The sequence below is a fragment of the Mobula hypostoma genome, chromosome 28 (genome assembly GCF_963921235.1).
Source record: "Mobula hypostoma chromosome 28, sMobHyp1.1, whole genome shotgun sequence".
Taxonomy (NCBI): domain Eukaryota; kingdom Metazoa; phylum Chordata; class Chondrichthyes; order Myliobatiformes; family Myliobatidae; genus Mobula; species Mobula hypostoma.
In genome coordinates this window covers 29382029-29398236 of record NC_086124.1, presented here as the reverse complement: position 1 = coordinate 29398236, position 16208 = coordinate 29382029, and the positions used below count along the sequence as shown (strand labels likewise).

Genomic DNA, 16208 nt, shown 5'->3' with positions numbered 1-16208 from the left:
GGTGAAGTCGGGGTGGGGACTGTGGGAGTGTGTCGGGGTAGGGACTGTGGGAGTGTGTCGGGGTGACGTCGGGTTTCGACTGTGGGAGTGTGTTGGGGTGGGGACTGTGGGAGTGTGTCGGGGTGACTGGATGGGGACCGTGGGAGTGTGTCGGGGTGGGGACTGTGGGAGTGTGTTGGTGATGTCGGGGTGGGGACCGTGGGAGTGTGTCAGGGTGGGAACTGTGGGAGTGTGTCGCGGTAAAGTCGGGGTGGGGACTGTGGGACTGTGTCAGGGTGACGTCGGGGTGGGGATGTGGGAGTGTGTCAGGGTGGGGACTGTGGGAGTGTGTCGGGGTGACATCGGGGTGGGGACTGTGGGAGTGTGTTGGTGACGTCGGGGTGGGGACTGTGGGAGTGTGTCGGGGACGTCGGGGTGGGGACTGTGGGAATGTGTTGGGGTGAGGACTGTGGGAGTGTGTCGGTGATGTCGGGGTGACGTCGAGGTGGGGACCGTGGGACTGTGTCGGATGAAGTTGGGGTGGGGACTGGGAGTGTGTCGGGGTGGGGACTGTGGGAATGTGTCGGGGTGACGTCGGGTTTGGACTGTGGGAGTGTGTCGGGGTGACGGGGTGGGGACTGTGGGAGTGTGTCAGGGTGACGTCGGGGTGGGGACTGTGGGAGTGTGTTGGTGATGTCAGGTTGGGGACTGTGGGAGTGTGTCAGGGTGGGGACTGTGGGAGTGTGTCGGGGTGACGTCGGGATGGGGACTGTGGGAGTGTGTCGGGGTGGGGACTGTGGGAGTGTGTCGGGGTGACGTCGGGGTGGGGACTGTGGGAGTGTGTCGGGGTGTCATCGGGGTGGGGACTGTGGGAGTGTCGGGGTGGGGACTGTGGGAGTGTGTCGGGGTGGGACTGTGGGAGTGTGTCGGGGTGACGTCGGGGTGGGGACTGTGGGAGTGTGTCGGGGTGGGACTGTGGGAGTGTGTCGGGGTGACGTCGGGGTGTGGACTGTGGGAGTGTGTCGGTGGGGACTGTGGGAGTGTGTCGGGGTGACGGGGTGGGGACTGTGGGAGTGTGTCGGGGTGACGTCGGGGTGGGGACTGTGGGAGTGTGTCGGTGATGTCGGGGTGGGGACTGTGGGAGTGTGTCAGGGTGTGGACTGTGGGAGTGTGTCGGGGTGAAGTCGGGGTGGGGACTGTGGGAGTGTGTCGGGGTGATGTCGGGGTGGGGACTGTTGGACTGTGTTGGGGTGACGTTGGGGTGGGGACTGTGGGAGTGTGTCGGGGTGACGTCGGGATGTGGACTGTGGGAGTGTGTCAGGGTGGGGACTGTGGGAGTGTGTCAGGGTGTGGACTGTGGGAGTGTGTTGGGGTGATGTCGGGGTGGGGACTGCGAGTGTGTCGGGGTGACGTCGGGGTGGGGACTGTGGGAGTGTGTTGAGGTGACGTCGGGGTGGGGACTGTGGGTGTGTGTCGGGGTGACGTCGGGGTGGGGACTGTGGGAGTGTGTCGGGGTGGGGACTGTGGGAGTGTGTCGGGGTGACGGGATGAAGTCGGGGTGGGGACTGTGGGAGTGTGTCGGGGTGACGTCGGGGTGGGGACTGTGGGAGTGTGTAGGTGACGTCGGGGTGGGGACTGTGGGTGTGTGTCGGGGTGACGTCGGGGTGGGGACTGTGGGAGTGTGTCGGGGTGATGTCGGGGTGGGGACTGTGGGAGTGTGTTGAGGTGACGTCGGGGTGGGGACTGTGGGTGTGTGTCGGGGTGACGTCGGGGTGGGGACTGTGGGAGTGTGTCGGGGTGATGTCGGGGTGGGGACTGTGGGAGTGTGTTGAGGTGACGTCGGGGTGGGGACTGTGGGTGTGTGTCGGGGTGACGTCGGGGTGGGGACTGTGGGAGTGTGTCGGGGTGGGGACTGTGGGAGTGTGTCGGGGTGACGGGATGAAGTCGGGGTGGGGACTGTGGGAGTGTGTCGGGGTGACGTCGGGGTGGGGACTGTGGGACTGTGTCGGGGTGACATCGGGGTGGGGACTGTGGGAGTGTGTCGGGGTGACGGGATGAAGTCGGGGTGGGGACTGTGGGAGTGTGTCGGGGTGACATCGGGGTGGGGACTGTGGGAGTGTGTTGGTGACGTCGGGATGGGGACTGTGGGAGTGTGTCGGGGTGGGGACTGTGGGAGTGTGTCGGGGTGACATCGGGGTGGGGACTGTGGGAGTGTGTCGGTGACGTCGGGGTGGGGACTGTGGGAGTGTGTCGGTTACGTTGGGGTGGGGACTGTGGGAGTGTGTCGGGGTGACATCGGGGTGGGGACTGTGGGAGTGTGTCGGGGTGGGGACTGTGGGAGTGTGTCGGGGTGACGTCGGGGTGGGGACTGTGGGAGTGTGTCGGGGTGGGGACTGTGGGAGTGTGTCGGGGTGACATCGGGGTGGGGACTGTGGGAGTGTGTCGGTTACGTTGGGGTGGGGACTGTGGGAGTGTGTCGGGGTGACATCGGGGTGGGGACTGTGGGACTGTGTCGGGGTGACGGGGTGGGGACTGTGGGAGTGTGTCGGGGTGACGTCGGGGTGGGGACTGTGGGAGTGTGTCAGGGTGACGTCGGGTTTCGACTGTGGGAGTGTGTCGGGGTGACTGGGTGGGGACCGTGGGAGTGTGTCGGGGTGGGTACTGTGGGAGTGTGTCGGGGTGGGGACTGTGGGAGTGTGTCGGTGATGTCGGGGTGGGGATGTGGGAGTGTGTCAGGGTGGGGACTGTGGGTGTGTGTCAGGGTGACGTCGGGGTGGGGACTGTGGGAGTGTGTCAGGGTGACGTCGGGTTTCGACTGTGGGAGTGTGTCGGGGTGACTGGGTGGGGACCGTGGGAGTGTGTCGGGGTGGGGACTGTGGGAGTGTGTCGGGGTGGGGACTGTGGGAGTGTGTCGGTGATGTCGGGGTGGGGATGTGGGAGTGTGTCAGGGTGACGTCGGGGTGGGGACTGTGGAAGTGTGTCGGGGTGACGTCGGGGTGGGGACTGTGGGAATGTGTCGGGGTGAGGACTGTGGGAGTGTGTCGGGCTGGGGACTGTGGGAGTGTGTCGGTGATGTCGGGGTGGGGACCGTGGGACTGTGTCGGATGAAGTTGGGGTAGGGACTATGGGAGTGTGTCGGGGTGGGGACTGTGGGAGTGTGGCGGGGTGGCGGGGTGAAGTCGGGGTGGGGACTGTGGGAATGTGTCGGGGTGACGTCCGGTTTGGACTGTGGGAGTGTGTTGGGGTGACGGGGTGGGGACTGTGGGAGTGTGTCGGGGTGACGTCGGGGTGGGGACTGTGGGAGTGTGTTGGTGATGTCAGGTTGGGGACTGTGGGAGTGTGTCAGGGTGGGGACTGTGGGAGTGTGTCGGGGTGACGTCGGGATGGGGACTGTGGGAGTGTGTCGGGGTGGGGACTGTGGGAGTGTGTCGGGGTGACGTCGGGGTGGGGACTGTGGGAGGGTGTCGGGGTGTTGTCGGGGTGGGGACTGTGGGAGTGTGTCGGTGATGTCGGGGTGGGGACTGTGGGAGTGTCGGGGTGGGGACTGTGGGAGTGTCAGGGTGGGGACTGTGGGAGTGTGTCCGGGTGACGTCGGGGTGGGGACTGTGGGAGTGTGTCGGGGTGGGACTGTGGGAGTGTGTCGGGGTGACATCGGGGTGTGGACTGTGGGAGTGTGTCAGGGTGGGGACTGTGGGAGTGTATCGGGGTGACGGGGTGGGGACTGTGGGAGTGTGTCGGGGTGACGTCAGGGTGGGGACTGTGGGAGTGTGTCAGGGTGTGGACTGTGGGAGTGTGTCGGGGTGATGTCGGGGTGGGGACTGTGAGTGTGTCGGGGTGAAGTCGGGGTGGGGACTGTGGGAGTGTGTCGGGGTGACGTCGGGGTGGGGACTGTTGGACTGTGTCGGGGTGACGTTGGGGTGGGGACTGTGGGAGTGTGTTGGGGTGACGTCGGGGTGGGGACTGTGGGTGTGTGTCGGGGTGGGGACTGTGGGACTGTGTTGGGGTGACGTCGGGGTGGGGACTGTGGGAGTGTGTCGGGGTGGGGACTGTGGGAGTGTGTCGGGGTGAAGTTGGGGTGGGGACTGTGGGAGTGTGTTGGGGTGACGTTGGGGTGGGGACTGTGGGAATGTGTCGGGGTGGGGACTGTGGGAGTGTGTCGGGGTGACGTCGGGGTGGGGACTGTGGGTGTGTGTCGGGGTGACGTCGGGTTTGGACTGTGGGAGTGTGTCGGGGTGACGTCAGGGTGGGGACTCTGGGAGTGTGTCGGGGTGGGGACTGTGGGAGTGTGTCGGTGACGTCGGGGTGGGGACTGTGGGAGTGTGTCGGGGTGATGGGGTGAAGTCGGGGTGGGAACTGTGGGAGTGTGTCGGGGTGACGTTGGGGTGGGGACTGTGGGAGTGTGTCGGGGTGATGGGGTGAAGTCGGGGTGGGAACTGTGGGAGTGTGTCGGGGTGGGGATCGTGGGAGTGTGTTGGGGTGGGGACTGTGGGAGTGTGTCGGGGTGATGGGGTGAAGTCGGGGTGGGGACTGTGGGAGTGTGTCGGGGTAGGGACTCTGGGAGTGTGTCGAGGTGACGTCGGGGTGGGGACTGTGGGTGTGTGTCAGGGTGACGTCGGGGTGGGGACTGTGGAAGTGTGTCGGGGTGACGTCGGGGTGGGGACTGTGGGAGTGTGTCGGGGTGACGTCGGGGTGGGGATTGTGGGAGTGTGTCGGTGACGTCAGGGTGGGGACTCTGGGAGTGTGTCAGGGTAGAGACTGTGGGAGTGTGTCGGGGTGGCGTTGGGGTGGGGACTGTGGGAATGTGTCGGGGTGTCGTCGGGGTGGGGACTGTGGGAGTGTGTCGGTGACGTCGGGGTGGGGACTCTGGGAGTGTGTCGGGGTGACGTCGGGGTGGGGACTCTGGGAGTGTGTCGGGATAGGGACTGTGGGAGTGTGTCGGGGTGACGTCGGGGTGGGGACTCTGGGAGTGTGTCGGGGTGGGGACTGTGGGAATGTGTCGGGGTGACGTCGGGGTGGGGACTGTGGGAGTGTGTCGGTGACGTCGGGGTGGGGACTCTGGGAGTGTGTCGGGCTGCTCTGACTAATACCCCACTCTCCCTCCCGCTGCAGACAAGTGGTCACCGGCCCTTCAGATTCGGACAGTACTGCTGTCTATCCAGGCTCTCCTGAGTGCCCCCAATCCCGATGATCCTCTGGCAAATGACGTGGCAGAACAGTGGAAAAACAGTGAATCACAGGCTATAGAAATCGGTGAGTGTACACGGGCTGGAGAGATGAGTGAGTGTACACGGGCTGGAGAGATGGGTGAGTGTACACGGGCTGGAGAGATGGGTGAGTGTACACGGTCTGTAGAGATGGGTGAGTGTACACGGGCTGGAGAGATGGGTGACTGTACACGGGCTGGAGAGATGAGTGAGTGTACATGGGCTGGAGAGATGGGTGAGTGTACACGGTCTGTAGAGATGAGTGAGTGTACACGGGCTGGAGAGATGGGTGAGTGTACACGGGCTGGAGAGATGGGTGACTGTACACGATCTGGAGAGATGGGTGAGTGTACACGGGCTGGAGAGATGGGTGAGTGTACACGGGCTGGAGAGATGAGTGAGTGTACACGGTCTGTAGAGATGGGTGAGTGTACACGGGCTGGAGAGATGAGTGAGTGTACACGGTCTGTAGAGATGGGTGAGTGTACACGGGCTGGAGAGATGGGTGAGTGTACACGGGCTGGAGAGATGGGTGAGTGTACACGGTCTGGAGAGATGGGTGACTGTACACGGGCTGGAGAGATGAGTGAGTGTACACGGGCTGGAGAGATGGGTGACTGTACACGATCTGGAGAGATGGGTGAGTGTACACGGGCTGGAGAGATGGGTGAGTGTACACGGGCTGTAGAGATGGGTGAGTGTACACGGGCTAGAGAGATGGGTGAGTGTACACGGGCTGGAGAGATGGGTGAGTGTACACGGGCTGGAGAGATGGGTGAGTGTACACGGTCTGGAGAGATGGGTGACTGTACACGGGCTGGAGAGATGAGTGAGTGTACACGGGCTGGAGAGATGGGTGACTGTACACGATCTGGAGAGATGGGTGAGTGTACACGGGCTGGAGAGATGGGTGAGTGTACACGGGCTGGAGAGATGGGTGAGTGTACACGGGCTGGAGAGATGAGTGAGTGTACACGGGCTGGAGAGATGGGTGAGTGTACACGGGCTGGAGAGATGGGTGAGTGTACACGGTCTGTAGAGATGGGTGACTGTACACGGGCTGGAGAGATGGGTGAGTGTACACGGTCTGTAGAGATGGGTGAGTGTACACGGTCTGTAGAGATGGGTGAGTGTACACGGTCTGTAGAGATGGGTGTGTGTACACGGGGTGGAGAGATGGGTGAGTGTACTCGGGCTGGAGAGATGGGTGACTGTACACGGTCTGTAGAGATGGGTGAGTGTACACGGGCTGGAGAGATGGGTGAGTGTACACGGCTGGAGAGATGGGTGACTGTACACAGTCTGTAGAGATGGGTGAGTGTACACGGGCTGGAGAGATGGGTGAGTGTACACGGGCTGGAGAGATGGGTGAGTGTACACGGCTGGAGAGATGGGTGACTGTACACAGTCTGTAGAGATGGGTGAGTGTACACGGCTGGAGAGATGGGTGACTGTACACGGTCTGTAGAGATGGGTGAGTGTACACGGGCTGGAGAGATGGGTGAGTGTACACGGCTGGAGAGATGGGTGACTGTACACAGTCTGTAGAGATGGGTGAGTGTACACGGCTGGAGAGATGGGTGACTGTACACGGTCTGTAGAGATGGGTGAGTGTACACGGGCTGGAGAGATGAGTGAGTGTACACGGGCTGGAGAGATGAGTGAGTGTACACGGGCTGGAGAGATGGGTGAGTGTACACGGGCTGGAGAGATGGGTGAGTGTACACGGCTGGAGAGATGGGTGAGTGTACATGGGCTGGAGAGATGGGTGACTGTACACGGCCACCTGGTCCTGCTGGGGCACTGGTGTCGGAGTTTCACTCAGTCTGACCCCGCGTGTGTGTGATGGTGCAATGTTGGGGGAGTTTCATTGTGTGGGATCCCAGGAATGGGATGGTGCAGAGGGAGCTTCACTCTGTGCTCTGTGCCTGGACCCAGGAGAGTGGGGTAGGACTTTGTGGAGGGAGTTTCATTGTGTGGGACTCCGGGACTGTGTGACTAGACAATATAGCCGAAGCTGATGCCAGGAGTGGGTGATGGGATGGTGTAGTGGGAATTTCACTCTGTGTCTGTCCCCCAGAGTGTGTGATGGGACGGTGTGGAGGGAGCTTCACTCTGTGTCTGACCCTGGGAGTGTGTGATGGGACGGTGTGGAGGGAGCTTCACTCCGTGTTTGACCCCGGGAGTGTGTGATGGGACGGTGTGGAGGGAGCTTCACTCTGTGTCTGACCCTTTTTTTTTTAACAATTTCTTTATTACAAATGTTGGTGCTATACAGTATGTACAAAACCAGTGACTAACACATTTACTACTACAAACAGACCCAATACATGTTAAACCAATATATTACCATCTTCATCAATGATGGCATTTACACCCCGCGGAGCCCAACGGTCCCGGAACACCTCTACGGTCGCCGTGGACTGTGCGTATTCCTTTTCAATGTTCACCCGGGCACGAACATACCCCCTAAACATAGCCAGGCAGTCCGCCTGGGGAGAACCTCCTGCCACCCTTTTCCAGGAGCCACGGATGGCAATTTTCGCCAGCCCCAGGAGCAAGTTGACAAGGACATCCTCATCCCTCTGTGCCCCCCTCCTTACTGGATGACCATATATGAATAGGGTGGGACTGAAATGCGACCAGAAGGTGAGAAGCAGCCCACGCAAATACGCGAAAAGGGGCTGCAGCCTCACACACTCCACGTACATATGGTACACGGTCTCCTCCAGCCCGCAGAAGTGACACGTGGCTGGGAGATCCGTGTACAAACTAAAGAACTTATTGCAGGGTACCGCTTTATGCAGCACCCTCCAGCCGAGATCCCCAAGGTGCATGGGGAGGACTCCCTCGTAAAGGGACTTCCATTGGGGACCCCCCTCACCTCCAGGTGGGAAGACTGACCGCCATGGCGTGTCGGGACGGTGGACAAATGCTAGGAAGTGGAGGGTGTGGAGCAGCAGCCCATAAAGGTACCTCCTACCTGCATCCCTGAACGGGATTGTGGGTGTTGATGAGAGACCCACTCAAGTTGTGTGGATTCGTCTCTCGGGTAAGGCTGTGGGGCCTGGGCCCGACGAGCAGCTCAGCCTGAGTCGATCCACACACCTGAGCCGCACCGACATCCGCTGAGGCAGGGCAAGGGTCAGCCAGGACCCCGCCCTCCGCCAGAGGAGGGGATTCCCGGCCTGAGGCAACCATGTTCCAGACTCTCAGTAGGTCCTGATAGAAGCCGGGCAGCCTCTGCAAAGCCGCACGGCTGACACCTGCCGGAGGCAGCTGCATATCTTTGTGAAGGCAGCAGCCCCTCTGGAGGAAGAAAGTCGCCAACACGTGCCACCTGGGAGGGTGCTCGGCGTACAGGAATCTCTGCAGAGTCCTGAGGCGGAGAGCCGCCAGTCGTGTGCGTACACACACCAGCGACTGTCCGCCCTCTCCTACTGGGAGACTCAGAACCGCTGCAGAGACCCAGTGTTTCCTGTTTCCAAAGTATTCCACGAACTTTATCCAGTAGTTTTGCCTCGATTTCTCCCAGCTCAGTCAGCACAGCTCCTCTCTGTGTCTGACCCCGGGAGTGTGTGATGGGACAGTGTGGAGGGAGTTTCACTCTGTGTCTGAGCCTGGGAGTGTGTGATGGGACGGTGTGGAGGGAGCTTCACTCTGTGTCTGACCCCGGGAGTGTGTGGTGGGACGGTGTGGAGGGAGCTTCACTCTGTGTCTGACCCTGGGAGTGTGTGATGGGACGGTGGGGAGGGAGTTTCACTCTGTGTCTGACCCCGGGAGTGTGTGATGGGACGGTGTGGAGGGAGCTTCCCTCTGTGTCTGACCCCGGGAGTGTGTGATGGGACGGTGTGGAGGGAGTTTCACTCTGTGTCTGACCCCGGGAGTGTGTGATGGGACGGTGTGGAGGGAGCTTCCCTCTGTGTCTGACCCCGGGAGTGTGTGATGGGACGGTGTGGAGGGAGTTTCACTCTGTGTCTGACCCCGGGAGTGTGTGATGGGACGGTGTGGGGTTGGCCATATTCCTCTGATCTGTGTTCTCTCTTTCAGCCCGTACATGGACCAAACTCTACGCCACGAGCAGCTAAGGTGCGAAGGCAGAGATTCCCCTGGCCTGCCGTCACACTCCCTTCACGCCAGCCCATCACCCCAACGAATGTACAGCGTCCATGGAGTTGTGGGCTGCCCTCATCCTCCATGGTGGGGTTCCCTCCTTTTATTTATAACTTGATCCGTATGGAAATGCTGAAAAGAAATCCCTGTTTTTTTTTGTAATGATCTGTAGACCTGGGACAATGCGATCTGTTTTTTTGTGTATGATGTGTATATATAAATAAATGATTGTATGGATCCATGGCTCCCGTCGTACCTCTGTCAGTTGGCAGGGCAGGCTCTCGTTCTGGTCCTCACCGTGTGAGGAGGGAGCACCACACAGGGTTGGCGGTGCCTCGGTGCCGGAGGAACAGCAGGGAATGGAGTGTCTCGATGTGGGAGGGGCTGCGAGGAGGGAGCCCCTTGCACACAGGAGGGGCGACGAGCTGGAAGTGCTGTACGGTTGGAGGCGTGGTGATAGGAGGGAGTGCCAAGCTGCGGGAGAGGCAGTGAGGAGGGAGCACTGCGACATGGAAGGGCGTCGAGGAGCCTCAGAACTACGGGAGGGGCAGTGAGGTGGAATTCTGAGGCATCTCCGTTTTCAGAAGAAACTCCCCCAACACCTCTTTCTTCATCAATCTTCAATCGCTGGCTTGACCCCCCCCCCCAGCCTCTGTCACTATTCCCACTCTCCCTCCTTTCTGGATCTTCCCATCACCTCCCAGCCTCTGTCACTATTCCCACTCTCCCTCCTCATCTGGATCCACCCATCACCTCCCAGCCTCTGTCATTATTCCCACTCTCCCTCCTTCCTGGATCTACCCATCACCTCCCAGCCTCTGTCATTATTCCCACCCTCCCTCCTCATCTGGATCCACCCATCAACTCCCAGCCTCTGTCACTATTCCCACTCTCCCTCCTCCCTGGATCCACCCATCACCTCCCAGCCTCTGTCATTATTCCCACCCTCCCTCCTTTCTGGATCTTCCCATCACTTCCCAGCCTCTGTCACTGTTCCCACTCTCCCCTCCTCGTCCCCTCCCAGTCCTTCCATCCCCCTCTCATATCGCCTGTCAGTCCAGACGAAGGGCTTCGGCCTGAAACGTCAACTATCCACAAATGTTGCCCCATCTGAGCTCTTGCAGCACGAGCAGCCTCCATCTGTCCTTGACCCAGCCCAGCAAGCTCCACAAGTTTAGAAAGAAGGGAAGATTAGAACAATCTGCTTCCTTTGCTGCACGTGCAGTCCATCGAAACATACAGTGAAAGGCGTCGTTTGTGTCACCAACCGACACAGGCCCAATGATAGTGCTGGGGGCAGCCCGCAATTGTCGCCACGCATCTGGTGCCAATGTAGCGTGCCCTAACCTGTGTGTCTCTGGAACGTGGGAGGAAACCAGGGCACCCGGAGGAAACCCACACGGTCACGGGGAGATCGTACAAACTTCTCACAGACAGCGGCAGGAATTGAACCCGGATTGTTGGCACTGCTGTCTCCATCACGGGCAGCAGCCTCCCCAGCATCCAGGGCAACTGCAGGGTGCGAGGCCTCAAAAAGGTGGCATCCATCATGAAGCACATACCATCAGGGAGGAGGTAAACACTCGACAATGCAGGAACAGCTTCTTTCCCTCCGCCATCTGATTTCTGAATGGGCAATGAACCCTGAACACTACCACTTTTTTTTTTCTCTTTGTACTGCTTATTTAACTTTTTTTAAATATATTTACAGTTTTTTTATTATTTTGTATTGCAATGTACTGCCACTGCAGAACAACGAATTTCACAACGTGGCAGTTTCTGATTCTGACCTCCCGGGAGAATACCCCACATTTACCCACAGAAGGGTAAACACAGTACAGACCAGTGGTTTGCAAACATTCAACAGGGGCCTGACTTACAGGCTGGGGGAGGAGTGACGTTACCCACACTCGCCGCCAAGGCAGCCAGCCTTCGACACCTTCATTCACCGTTCATGCCCGTGCAACAAGAGGCCACTCGTTAGCCTGAGAGCTTCCGACTGAAGGCCTTCAAATCCATCCCCAGAGTCAGGGAAGGGAGATGGCCTCACCCACCCCTCCCGCGTGTCAGCCACCTCTCCTGTCCAGTTGGGAGAGCTCGTGTGATGGGGATCAGGGGACAGGAGAGGCAGTTCAACTCCTTTGTCCCAACAAGTAGCCCTCTAGCAGGCTGAATGGTCTGTGCTATTCCGGGTATGTACAAGGGCCAAATGGCTACTCTCACTTGGAGTGAACTGCCTCTGCTATCACTTGTATGGGGTCAGCCAGGTCCAATATAAGGATGGGGCAGATTGCAGAATGGCCTCTTCTATACTGGCTGCACGATCCCCTATGACCCGGTAGATGGGCTGAATGCCCTGCACAATCCTTTGAGGAGGGATAACTGGAATGATTGTCCCCTCCTAACCCCCCAGATGGGCTGAATGTCCTCTCTGAACTCCCAGGTTTCGGGAGACGGCCTATCCCAAGGGTTAGGGTGGGACTGATGGGCTGAACTGCTGCATCACGGGGGTGAGGCAGGTGAACTGAACTCCGGTCCCTGGAACAAACGTCGTCTACTATCCCCCAAAAGGAATGGGGCGTGTCAGACGGGCCGAACGACCGTCTCCTATCCCTAGGGGGGAGAGAAAGACGAGGCCGGGCCGAACGGCCGCTCCTATCCCCGGGTCCGAGGAACGGGCGCCGTTGCCCAGGGCAACTTCGTTCCACGCGGCGGCCCCGCCCTCCGCCGGATGTGACGCAGTAGGGCGGTGATCAGGTGACGTCATTTCCCGGGGAATGTACACAGAGCGAGAATGGCGGCGGCGGCGGAGGAATTGGAGGTTGTGAGGGTGCGGGTGAAGGTAGGTGGCGGCGGACAGGGAGAGAGGATGGGGTGGCGTGGGTGTTGCTGAGGCAGAGAGGGTGGAGGTAGATCGGGGAGGGTGACTGATGGTGGAGTGAGGAGTCGGGGAGGGGCGGGGAGAGAGGGAGGGTGATTTAGGTATCGGGGAGGGCTGGCGAGAGGGAGGGTGAGTGATGGTGGAGTTAATGTGAGGGGCAGGGAGAGAGAGGATGAGGGGTGGACAATGACTGAGTGAGGGGAGGGAGGCAGGGTGAGTGATGGTGGAGTTAATGACTGAGGGAGGGAGAGTGATGGAGTTAATGTGAGGGGCGGGGAAAGGGAGGATGAGGGTGGAGTTGAGAGTTGAGGGGCGGGGAGAGGGAGGGAGAGTGAGTGATGGTGGAGTTAATATGATGGAGTCGGGGAGGGGCAGCGAGAGAGGGAAGGTGGAGTTACGGGGTGGGGAGAGGAAGGGTGGGTGATGGTTAGTCGATGAGTGAGGGGAGAGGCAGGGAGAGGGAAGGTGAGTGAGGGTGGAGTTGGGGAGGGGTGGGGAGAGAGGGTGAGTGAGGGTGGAGTTAGGGGATGGGGAGAGGGAGGATAAGTGATGTTGGAGTTGATGAGTGAGGGAAGGGTTGGGGGTGAGGGTAGAGTTAGCGACGGAGTGAGTGGAGGGTAAATGGTGGTGGAGTTGATGACTGAGGGGAGGGATGGGAGAGAGGGAGAGTGGAGTTGGTGACTGAGTGAGGGGAGGGGCAGTGAGAAGAGGGAGGGTGAGGGTGGAGTTAGGTGTTAGGAAGGGATGAGGGGAAGAGATGTTGGGATGCAGATAGGTGTGTAATGAGGGTGGAGGTCGATGCATGAGGAAGTGTGGAAGAGTGTAGGGAGGGGTGAGGAATGGTGTACAGGAGATGGGGAGGAATTCGAGGTGGTGAGGTTGAAGGTAGGAGCGCTGCGGGTCTGGAGGGATGGGGAGGTGTTGAGGTTAGGTGTGCGGGCAGGGAGTTGAGTGAGGGGTTGGAAATAAGAGGCGTGGGGCTTTGAGGGGTGGGAGGGCAAGTTAGTTGGGGAAGGGTGAGAGAGGGAGATGGCGTGTGCGGGGTGCTGGTGATCGGTGAGAGGTGAGGAGGGATGGTGAAGGCAGGTGTGAAGGCAGCTCGAGGTCTACATCCACACATCCCTCAAAATTGCTGCTCGAGTTGATAGTCTGGTTAAGAAGCAGTGTGGGGTTGATAGTCTGGTTAAGAAGCAGTGTGGGGTTGATAGTCTGGTTAAGAAGCAGTGTGGGGTTGATAGTCTGGTTAAGAAGCAGTGTGGGGTTGATAGTCTGGTTAAGAAGCAGTGTGGGGTTGATAGTCTGGTTAAGAAGCAGTGTGGGGTTGATAGTCTGGTTAAGAAGCAGTGTGGGGTGTTGGCCTTCGTTGATCGGAGAATTGAGTTCGAGTCGTGAGGTAATGTTGCAGCTCTGACTTGACCACACTTGGAAAACTGTGTTCAGTTCCGGTCGCTTCGTTATAGGAAGGATGTGGAAGATTTAGAGAGGGTGCAGCGGGGGCCTACCGCGATGCTCCCTGAATTAGAGAGCATGTCTTATGCGGATGGGTTGAGCGAGCTCGGGCCTTTTCTGTTTGGATATGAAAGGATGAGAGGTGACTTGATAGAGGAGTACAAGATGATAAGAGGCGTAGATTGAGTTGGACTGCCAGACACTTTTTCCCAGGGTGGGAACGGTTAATATGAGGGTGATTGGAGGAATCTCTGGGGGGGGGGGGTGATGTCAGTTTTTTTTTACACAACATGGAACGTATTGCAGGGGGTGGTGGTAGAGGCAGATACATTCAGAACATTTGAGAGACTCAGGTGGGCATGTGGATGAAAGAGGAATGGAGGGCAGGGGAGGGCGATGTTGATCTTGGAGCAGGTTAAAATGCTAACACAGCATTGTGGGCTGAAGGGCCTGCACATTGTTGCCTTGTAGGGGGTGGAGGTGGGGAGAAAGGAGGAGGGGAGAAAATGAAGTGTTTCTGGTGAGGAGAAGGGGGGAGGTGGAGGATGGTGTGTCACAGGGAGGGAGGGGTGAGACAGAAGGGATGAGGAAAGGGAGGGGTGGGTCATACCCGTGAATGGAGGGGAGGCAGATGAGTGGAGGGGGTTGGGGTCAGAGGAAATGTGAACGGGAGAATGGGGTGGAAGCGGAGGGAGAGGGAGTTGGGCGAGGGGAAGCTCGAGCAGATGGATATCAAGGTGGAGGTGCCTGTAGTGTAACACGGGCTCTGTGTCGTCCGCTGCTAATCTTCCACCCGCTCACTCATCGAGAAGTTTATTGCTCTCTGCTTCCCCACCATAAGTGATAAAGAGATTTGATCTGTTCCTCGGGGTTCAGGAGAACAAGGGGGCATGAGACTAAGGAGAAAAGTAAAAGTGGCAGGCCGACAAATCCAGGGCAAGCATTAAAAAGGGCCACTTTTCAACATAATTGTACAAGGGCTAAGCGAGTTGTAAAAGAGCGCCTGAAGGCTTTGTGTGTCAATGCAAGGAGCATTCGTAATAAGGTGGATGAATTGAAAGTGCAGGTTGTTATTAATGATTATGATATAGTTGGGATCACAGAGACATGGCTCCAGGGTGACCAGGGATGGGAGCTCAACGTTCAGGGATATTCATATTCAGGAGGGCTAGACATGAAGGAAGGGGAGGTGGGGTGGCGTTGCTGGTTAAAGAAGAGATTAACGCAATAGAAAGGAAGAACATAAGCCGGGAAGATGTGGAATCAATATGGGTAGAGCTGCGTAACACTAAGGGGCAGAAGACGCTGGTGGGAGTTGTGTACAGGCCACCTAACAGTAGTAGTGAGGTCGGAGATGCTATTAAACAGGAAATTAGAAATGTGTACAATAAAGGAACAGCAGTTATAATGGGTGACTTCAATCTACATGTAGATTGGGTGAACCAAATTGGTAAAGGTGCTGAGGAAGAGGATTTCTTGGAATGTATGCGGGATGGTTTTTTGAACCAACATGTCGAGGAACCAACTAGAGAGCAGGCTATTCTGGACTGGGTTTTGAGCAATGAGGAAGGGTTAATTAGCAATCTTGTCGTGAGAGGCCCCTTGGGTAAGAGTGACCATAATATGGTGGAATTCTTCATTAAGATGGAGAGTGACATAGTTAATTCAGAAACAAAGGTTCTGAACTTAAAGAGGGGTAACTTTGAAGGTATGAGACGTGAATTAGCTAAGATAGACTGGCAAATGACACTTAAAGGATTGACGGTGGATATGCAATGGCAAGCATTTAAAGGTTGCATGGATGAACTACAACAATTGTTCATCCCAGTTTGGCAAAAGAATAAATCAAGGAAGGTAGTGCACCCGTGGCTGACAAGAGAAATTAGGGATAGTATCAATTCCAAAGAAGAAGCATACGAATTAGCCAGAGAAAGTGGCTCACCTGAGGACTGGGAGAAATTCAGAGTTCAGCAGAGGAGGACAAAGGGCTTAATTAGGAAGGGGAAAAAAGATTATGAGAGAAAACTGGCAGAGAACATAAAAACTGACTGTAAAAGCTTTTATAGATATGTAAAAAGGAAAAGACTGGTAAAGACAAATGTAGGTCCCCTACAGACAGAAACAGGTGAATTGATTATGGGGAGCAAGGACATGGCAGACCAATTGAATAATTACTTTGGTTCTGTCTTCACTAAGGAGGACATAAATAATCTTCCAGAAATAGTAGGGGACAGAGGGTCCAGTGAGATGGAGGAACTGAGTGAAATACATGTTAGTAGGGAAGTGGTGTTAGGTAAATTGAAGGGATTGAAGGCAGATAAATCCCCAGGGCCAGATGGTCTGCATCCTAGAGTGCTTAAGGAAGTAGCTCAAGAAATAGTGGATGCATTAGTGGTAATTTTTCAAAACTCGTTAGATTCTGGACTAGTTCCTGAGGATTGGAGGGTGGCTAATGTAACCCCACTTTTTAAAAAAGGAGGGAGAGAGAAACCGGGGAATTATAGACTGGTTAGCCTAACGTTGATGGTGGGGAAACTACTGGAGTCAGTTATCAAAGATGTGATAACAGCACATTTGGAAAG

General features: G+C 57.6%; 2 protein-coding genes across 2 annotated transcripts in view; both read left to right on the top strand.

Annotated features, from left to right (window-relative positions):
• Nucleotides 1-9534, top strand: part of LOC134338818 (ubiquitin-conjugating enzyme E2 N-like) — a 28569-nt gene extending 19035 nt beyond the window's left edge. The window contains exons 3-4 of the mRNA XM_063034893.1: nucleotides 5089-5229; nucleotides 9234-9534. Of these exons, the coding sequence (XP_062890963.1) occupies nucleotides 5089-5229; nucleotides 9234-9271 (179 nt within the window). The 3' untranslated portion in view covers nucleotides 9272-9534. The remainder of the gene's footprint in view (nucleotides 1-5088; nucleotides 5230-9233) is intronic.
• Nucleotides 9535-12069: 2535 nt separating this feature from the next.
• The window catches only part of tbc1d25 (TBC1 domain family, member 25), a 37298-nt gene continuing 33159 nt past the window's right edge, over nucleotides 12070-16208 (top strand). The window contains exon 1 of the mRNA XM_063035553.1: nucleotides 12070-12138. Within this exon, the coding sequence (XP_062891623.1) occupies nucleotides 12091-12138 (48 nt within the window). The 5' untranslated portion in view covers nucleotides 12070-12090. The remainder of the gene's footprint in view (nucleotides 12139-16208) is intronic.